Source organism: Lathyrus oleraceus, chromosome 2 (genome assembly GCF_024323335.1).
Source record: "Lathyrus oleraceus cultivar Zhongwan6 chromosome 2, CAAS_Psat_ZW6_1.0, whole genome shotgun sequence".
NCBI classification, from domain to species: Eukaryota; Viridiplantae; Streptophyta; class Magnoliopsida; order Fabales; family Fabaceae; genus Lathyrus; species Lathyrus oleraceus.
Genome location: NC_066580.1, coordinates 413,960,159 through 413,969,131, shown reverse-complemented (window position 1 = coordinate 413,969,131; position 8,973 = coordinate 413,960,159). Strand labels below are relative to the sequence as shown.

At 33.8% G+C, this 8,973-nt stretch overlaps 1 protein-coding gene across 2 annotated transcripts; it reads right to left on the bottom strand.

Annotated features, from left to right (window-relative positions):
• Nucleotides 1-462: 462 nt before the first annotated feature.
• On the bottom strand, nucleotides 463-7,941 carry LOC127119810 (protein SENSITIVE TO UV 2). Of its 2 annotated transcripts, none has more exons than XM_051050139.1 (12): nucleotides 7,511-7,941; nucleotides 6,640-6,687; nucleotides 6,414-6,532; nucleotides 5,737-5,822; nucleotides 5,179-5,642; nucleotides 4,838-4,906; nucleotides 3,634-3,716; nucleotides 2,654-2,935; nucleotides 2,462-2,568; nucleotides 1,881-2,032; nucleotides 1,506-1,705; nucleotides 463-1,193 (listed from the first exon to the last, which is right to left on the bottom strand). In XM_051050139.1, the coding sequence occupies exons 1-12, from the start codon at nucleotides 7,808-7,810 to the stop codon at nucleotides 947-949; spliced, it is 2,157 nt and encodes a 718-aa protein (XP_050906096.1). In that variant the 5' UTR covers nucleotides 7,811-7,941; the 3' UTR covers nucleotides 463-946. The 2 variants fall into 2 exon arrangements, with proteins under 2 accessions (XP_050906096.1, XP_050906097.1); XM_051050140.1 differs by having other exon boundaries at nucleotides 5,737-5,816.
• Between the last annotated feature and the right edge of the window lie 1,032 nt (nucleotides 7,942-8,973).

The window sequence follows — 8,973 nt, the reverse complement described above, 5'->3', positions numbered from 1 at the left end:
TTTTTTAAAATCTTGATATAGGCCTTGCAACTAACTAATTCAAGATGACCTATCACACGTCCATTAACGGAACCCATTTAAAACCAGAACAAAACTCTATATATATTAACAGGACCCGTTTAAAACCAAAGCAAAACTCTATATGAACTAACCCAACACAAAGATTGTTAGCACCTAGTAAAATTCGAATTTGAGACCTTGAAGAAAACACATTCTCAAAACTCTAAGTCTTCACCCTAAGTCAACCCGGGGTTTAGCTTTATTGCCTTGTTAATCCTTTAGCTTATTTGAAGATGTGTCAAATAATTTATTGAAATATAATAATATAAATGAGGTTTGCTTGAATAAGCCAATTATTTTCAATAGTTTTCTCATCTATTAAATTAGCTTATTGTATATACTGTTCATATCAAAATCATAAAGTTTAAAAATTGAACATTTAAGAGAAAGAGGGGCCTGGTATTTTGAAACACTGAGATATCATTTGCTTATACAGTAAATCATGAAAAATTCTTCCAGTTATACAAAAATTGAATGGAGATGTATCCATCATGCCAATCAAAATTTCCCCTCAACTAAGGTGCAACTTCCAAAACTAGTCCAAATCTGACGTGTAAGCAATCCTTCAAAAATGGTAGAGATCCTCATTATTTTTCAAAAGAAATGAAGCTCTTCGTTACGAAAGATCTATCGGCTAAAAACTATAATAATGAAGAACTCTATTTCTTTTGAGAAATGAAGATGAATTCGGCTCTCAAAAAGACTGACATATCTTTGTTACCTATCTGCATCTCACCATTTATGCACCAGTTCCTACCAAAGTAGAATGATACATGCATGCATATATGTACAAAAAATTGAAGAGATTTCGTAGCAATTCATCTCGTAATTACGTGAATACCCTTTTCTTGAATAGGCGAGCAAGGTAGAGCAACTCATCTCGTAATTACGTGAATACCCTTTTCTTGAATAGGCGAGCAAGGTCAACAATTTCATTTCGTCTTACTTGATTCACCATGCTGTCCTCCTGCTGCTCACTTTCATTTCCTTTCCGTGACAATCTGGTTGTAATGTCAACTGTCAAACTAGCCATATCCCTGGTGTCTGTTAAACCGCGCAAAACAGTGGCAGAATATAATGGACTGGATACTAGTCTATTAAGTAATATCAGTATCTCCCGCATAAGAAATGTCCTGAAAACAATTTGTTCATAGTCAGTTAAGGAAATCAAAGACACTTGCTTAAATCACAAATTGTTCATATGACTTGGCTTCAACATTTCTCCAGGAAACAAAGAATTACAGGCATGGATTACATCTGTACATTCAAAAAATGTATGGACTTTCCCTAAAAGAAAAGTAATCTTTAGCAAACAGTTGTGAAGCACAACCTAATTTGTATTTTTTGTTATCCGTAATTGGGGAAAGGATGGCAGGTTAACGATGAGAGTAATGTACAACTTTGACAATTGAATTTATTCAGACAAACAAGTTTTATTATATTACCTCTCTCTAAAAATTTCTGGCAGTTCATTGTGGGATCCAGATTCACAGTCCATCTCGGATACCAGTAATTGCAAAATCGACATAAGATAGTTTACACCTCTTGTAGAAAGCCTGTGAGCAATAAAGGTTTCAAAACCAGATTGGCCCGATGATGCAAGGAAGGCTAGCACGATAATAGCCTCTCTGCTTATTTTCAACTCCTGAAATTAATATTGACGTAAATTTTTAAACAGACTGAAGTGACTTGGCTACATCCCTATCATTTAAGAAAATAAACTTTCGAGTTTAAACTCCTTCCCCTCTCCTTCCCTTTGCTCAAAAATCTTTCCCTTCCCTTTCTCGCTCAAATCTCAAACAAAGTCTTAATGAACTTACCACTAAACCACCTCCATGGGAAGCAACACAATCAGCCAATCCTCGAAGGATGATGTTGAAAATTTGGAAATTTGACACAGATGTGTTGTCATCCACAGTGCTACTACTGTCCTCTTTGCAACCACAGCAGAAAGTGGCCAACAGTTTTGGACCTTGAACAAGTGAAAATAAAATTCAAATTAAAACAGAATACCATAAAAAGTTAGGATTAGATGCATAGAATGCAAAGCAGATGATACAAACTTATCCATATTTTTCATAAATGTAAAATGTAAGGAAACAATCAAAAGGGGTCATATAAAATAATCTCATTCAAAGCCCAAATGATTGAGCTCTGCAGTTTATTATTTGTGTGTAGTCAAAGTCTTGATTCAACAAAGTAATGTATAAAAGCTTTTCAATAAATTATTTTCATTCAGTCATTACTACAAAGTCATGAGAATAGACATAAGTGAGATATGTGGTAAATATACCATATATAGTGAGGACAAAAACAATTGAAATGAAATGGGACGAGATTCAGACTATGTAGCATTCAATAAAAGAAAAAATTGATGAATTGGCTATTGGAGAAAACTTACAATTTAATACTAGGTACAGAAGTCGCAGAGTTTTCTTTTTTACATGTAGCCCAGCATCCTTCTTAAGCAATTCCGAAATAGTTTTAAAAACTTTGTTCTGGTTAAACCTGTATTCAAGCAAATTTATCATGTCATAACTATAATATCTATCTTCAGAACCAATTTTTCAATAGAAAAAACTAACAGACTTACTGCTCCCTCTCAAAGTAAGCAGTACTCCTTAGGAAAAGTAAAATCATAATGGACACTGCCTCCACTCTCACATTTTCTTCTGTGATTCTCATAGAAATTTGATGCAAAATGTCAAAAATACTAGACCAATTCACATGAGGTTTTAAGGCACTTTGATAGTTCCAGCATTCTTTTCTGCTTAACATCTCTTCATTGAAAGGCTTTCGATCCTTCACACCGTCCAACCCGTCAGAATCCAAAAGGTCCTTCCCAACGCAAATTCCATCAATGAAGACATTATCCCTGAGCAGAGTGCACTGGAAAGATCAAATCATAAGTTCATAAGATAATGAACAGCAGAAAGGAAAGAAAGAAAAAGTCACCGCGTAAAATTAAGCTCATTCCACACTGTCTTTACAAAGGAGGAAAAAGGTTCAGAACACGAAAAAATAATTGAAGTCCCAGAATAATTTTGACCAGAGGAGGAGTCGAAAACAGTAATTGTTTTTTCCATATTTAACATACTTTGTCCCAGAATAGTTTTGACCAGAAGGGGGAGTGGAAAATAATTGTTTTTTTCCATATTTAACATACTTTATCCCAGAATATTTCAGTAATAACTGCAGATGGTAGGTTATTTGACCGATTACAACATGTCCATCCAGTAAGTACATAATGATTATTAGTTTATTGTTCCCCGTGTTATCGCACGCACACACATGCACATGTATGAAATTTTACTTTAACTATAGGGTATGATTTTTATTGTGTTTTTATATTAGTTATCAAACTCAGACAAGATGTCGACCAGATAAGTCAACAAGTGAGCCAATGATTACATTTTTTATATATAAATTTTTGAAATATAAACATCATGACTTCAGAACAAAGTACCAATTTAAATTATAACCTCGAGAATGGACACAAAGGAAGCAAACTCAATCAAATATAAGGTTGTTAAAAAGTAAAAACAATAGAGAAAATTACTAAATATAGCATACCTTCTTCCAAAATTCTTTTCCGATTCCAGTAGGAACTTCATAAGAGTATACAGTATGCGTAGAGAGCTATGGACAATAGCAACCTATGAAAGAAGGGAAAAATATGTTACCAGAGATTACAATATAGAAAATAAGAAGAAAATAACGCTTGATAAAATTATTTCATGACCGAGACCAACTAAGTAACTTTCATGTGTACGGACATTTTCAAATAAAAAATTTCACCAGAGCATAAATAACATGACACAAAAAACACCTCATATGCCCAAACTCAAATTATTAAAAAAATGGAGAAATCATAATTCACAAGTATTAGAGCATGACTGAGACAGAGTGAAATATGATATGATGACTGAGACAGAGTGAAATATGATATGATGACTGAGACAGAGAGAGGCGAAGCTCAAACACTGCTATGATGTTATCTAATAGTAGTAGTAAGATTCATAAAATCACCCAATCAAAATGACCTAACCATTTTGAATTTTAAAAATAAAAATTGATCTCATTATGAGGTGTGGCTGCAACAACCGCTACTTTGACTGCTATAGTAGCTGCTACAGCCACTAAAGTAAACTGGCTCTTCTAATGCATGTCTTCTGCCTGCTTCACTAAATCGCTCCGCTACACCGCAATAGCGCACTATTGACAGCACATTTAAACTCAATCTCACTTCAAAAGGAAATAAATGCCTAGGCGCACATGCACGCATATATACTACATCTTCATAGCCTTTAATGTAAATTGGTTATCATCAGGAATGCGAAGACATGTTTGACATAGCAAAATGAAAGGAGTCACATTGCTGTTTATAAACTCAACTGAAGAGGAAAGAATGGTGGCTCGTTGAGAACAAGCATGTTGGAAACATCAATATTTATTTTCCTATTTTATTGTTTTCTAGGCAATTCTAGAGAGTTCCATTATGTCATTTTATTTTCCAATGTAATAATTTTCTCCTTAATTCAAGGAAAGAATTAATTGTATTCTCACTATAAAAACCAGCCTTTGGCTGAGGAATAAATCACCAAAGCATTTACCTATTATCTTCCAATAAAGCAGAATCAACTAAAATAGCTAACTCCATTTTTCTACATAGCTACTGTCTATGAAAAAAACCAGTTACCCACATAACAGTAGTATAAGTTTGCAAGAAATTTGAAAAAATAACATTCATTCACAAATTTAGAATAAAAGTACTCACATTTTCCATATTACATAGATCAAGCAACGGTGCTATCAAAGTTTCCAACACATCTGTTCCATCAGCTACCTGCAACACATACCAATAATATGTAACCTCAACTAACGTGAATGAATAATAGGAACCAGCTCAATAACAAGAGTAGCAATATGTAAATGTAACCAATATATATATATATATATATATATATATATATATATATATATATATATATATATATATATATATAAAATCTGCAAGCAACTGTTTTATGTCTTGAATATCTCCACTGGATAAAAAATATGCAACTTAAGATATGAATGCGAAAGTAAATATACACCAAGGCATGGTAGAAATAATACCTTTGTCAATGCATGGTAGAGATGTGACACCTTTGTTGTTTCGGGAGTATGGAAACAACCATTGACGTAATGCAAAGATGCTTTTGAAGAGCTCACATCTGTATGTAATTTTCGTGTTATTTCAGGCGGACTCGTGCTCATGTTACCAAAAAGAATATGAATATCTTTTTGACAACTGGCAAACAACTTCGATATAACATCACTTCCAAGCAATTTTTCACTTGGAGACCTCCATACTGTAAGCAACTTCTGGGAGAGGTCAAGATAAGAAAAAAGATCTACACTTGGAGGATCTTGAGCTTCTTGACGACTAACTATTTTTGTTTCAACCCCTTTAGGTTTACCAGTTGTCTCGACCCTTTTAGCTTCTTGAAAAGAAGAAAGAACATCACTTGGAGGATCTTCAGCTTCTTGATGACTGGCTATTGCTGTTTTTACCCCTTTAGCTTTAGCAGTTGTCTCAACTGGCACACAACAAAAACATGTTGAGGGTGTGTCACCGTGACAGAAGCAAACAAAAAATTATTTTAAATAAGAGGGATTATTCACATGCCTTACCAGTTTGACCGTTTGAAGATCTTCCATTATGAAATTTTGAAGAGGCTTCAGGATGGTCAGGAGCACGAATTTCAATATCCCTGCCACTATGACCCCTCGTTAATAATAACTTTATGCCACATGTAGTGCAACATAACAAGAGAATGAATATAAAATACAATCTCTATCCTGTCATATTATACATTAATTAATTATTCATCGTGGCCAACCCTGAGTTAATGGAATAAAGACCCTTCTGCTCATGGGCTAAACTAAGTTAACTACTTTATTTCAAGTTTAATCTTTAGTAGAGACCATTTGTCAAGATTCAATTAGTAACAAGGTTGTCTACAATAAGATCTGGTTACTTTTACCTCTGACCATTTATACCTAACATATAGTTAAACAGACAAAAATGTACATGTTACCAATGGTTATACTGAAAAGCTACAGATTGACACATTTTATTGTTCAGTTCATAAACTTGTAAACGAACACTCAAAGGCCTCCTTTTCACTTTAGCATTTCATTTTCAAGTGGCTATGCCTATCACATCTATCAAGACATGTAAGTGACTATAATATAAAGCTCCGAGACATAGGGGACCTTAACTATATGTTTTCTAGTCAACTAAATAATGTCACAGAATATCAATAAATGAGGTGTAAAACAGAAACAAAAAATAAAAATTGACTTACTTGTCTATGCTTTTCAAACATTTAGTACGACCATTATCTTCTTCATTCTCGGAAGACGTGAATTTGGGATGAACCTCTTTCGTGCCTCTTTCTTTCTTTAACTTGAGGCACTCCTTTTCCTGAAAGCATGCCAAAAAAACATGTCAGGCATGTCATTGCCAACATTTCACCGACTCTCAGAATCTTGAAATTAACCAATTGAAACCAAAGAATATGTAAAGCATACCGTATTTGCAATCTGCTTTGAAGGACTTCCAGGCTCCCTCTGTTTTTGCTATCAACCAATTAAAACCAAGTTCAGTATATGGACCTTTGGATTCACAGTGGAAAGCATGAAAAATGACAGTGCCTCTCAAACATAATATTAGTAAAAAATTTGGACACCATGTCCAAATTGATTTTGACTCTAACTAAATCTTGGACAGACTACAAGTGATCAAAAGTAGCTTTTGTATCATCACTTCAAACTCAACTTAAACCAAATCAACTTTACTAAATCAAATGCATAAAAAAACCGTGTTTGTCAAACACTTGCCGAGAAGATACACCAATAAGTACAACTCTGTCCTTACTCAACCTAATTTAAATGTGCATGCATGTGGGTTGTCTGTCATTTATCAGAACACTTCAGCATAGAAAAGTCATGTTTCCTCCCTCGTCATTTCCAACACACACACACACAAGCTTAACAAGAAAAACCACTACAAATAGAAACCTCTAGGTTTCAAAATTAGAATGTCTACAGAAACATTTCTAAAATATCTTAAATTAAAACTGGGTTCTACATTGATTAAGCTTTGATAGCATGTGTATGTATAGAGTCCCTCTATGCTTACCCTCAATTTCCAAAACCCTACTAAGACCCTAACAGCTTATTTAATCGCTTATAGTATAAGTGCTTATGCATAAGCAATTTCTATACCAAAAGATAAAATAAAGTCAAATTGTTTTGATGTTTTCATATAAGCAATAAACTGTTTCCATAAGAAAAATACAAACTAAAAGCCCAGAGAAGCAAGAACAATAACAGAGTAACAAATTAGAAAAAACTCGTATAGTGAAAGCACAAATTCGTAAAAAACCTATTTAGGAATTACCTTAAATTGATCAATCTCGATGTCCATATCATCGATAGGTGGTTTAGGAGTGGAAGAATCCAAAAACGAAGGAGTGTGAGAAAGCTCTCGGGGAGGTGAGAAATTAACAGAGCGTTCGGAAACTTGTGGTAATTGAAGTTGTTGTTGTTGGGGTTGAAGATGATGGTTAGAGAATGAAAATGAAGAAGGGTTTGTGGTGAGGGTTTTGGATTTCGAAGAGATAGCGGATTCAGCTTCGATTAACTCGTTGAGTATGTCGTCGTTCCAATCGTCGATTAAAATTCCGTCGCAGTTGTTCATTTTGTTCTTCGATGATTTTCCTTACACCACCACCACTCTGCTGCTGCTTAGGGTCTTCTTTCTGTTTCTTATTTGAATTTGGTTTGAACTGTGAGAGAGAAAAGAAAACAATGAGTGATTTCATATACTAACGTTTTTTGTATAAATGAAAAAGAAAATTATAGTATAGATGAAAAACAACTATATTTTTTTTGTTTTTTATTAAAAAAAAAATCTATTATTAACAAAAGTTTAATCAAGACAAAACCACACGATCCAACAAAAACAAACAACTTACAAAAATCTAACGATTATGATAGTGTAAAATCTTTTTACGTTGTCCGTGTATATTAGTTAACTTCTCAAAATAATTGTCTTATTCAGAATTAGAGATATTGGTGAAACAATGAGACAGTGTTTTGTTGTAGTCATTCTCGAGATTCAACGTTATTCCTTTCATATCGTTGGCAAATTCAACTAATTTTCCAGCTTAAATCTCGTTCAATCCATAAACACGTACGATCTCATCTCAAACTGAGGTCACTCGACTGATCTCATCCACTTGAAAAATCATGTAAAAGTTGGTAATTCAATTTTGTAATAGAGTTGTTAGTTTTGCAGCTCTTACATAGAATTCTATATTTTTTGAATGAATTTTATCGGGGTAATGCCATGAAAGGGGAATCCATCAAGGATTGATATATCTTTGATTGATTGAAGGTCATTGCCTAGCATCTTAATAAGTTAAGGTCTTGTTTTCTTTTTTTGATATAATCATTTCTTATTAAGACTGGTTAATCGTCTTTGCAGTGAGTGTTCGGGCAATATTTTTTGCTTGAGCCATTTTATAACAACAGACTAAAAACTCGAGACAGGGCCTTGATAATCTCTAGTCTCATTTTCTGCATCGGGAATTGAGAGAACGGATGAAGCCCTATACATACCTCTCAGATATGGTATCAACACTGTTGGGCTCAATCATACTCAAAAGTAGAGATTGGTCCTGGCTCAGAAGGAACGCTAGCTATATGATTAATACATGCAAGACGAACATTGTTTTCGGGACAAATGTTACAAAAGTCATAAAAAAAAGTCTTTCGAAACACTAATTAGAAAAAGAAAAGGAGAAGAAAACCCAATACAAAATGAGCGTTAATAAATGACTTTTTTTAAATTTGTCAATC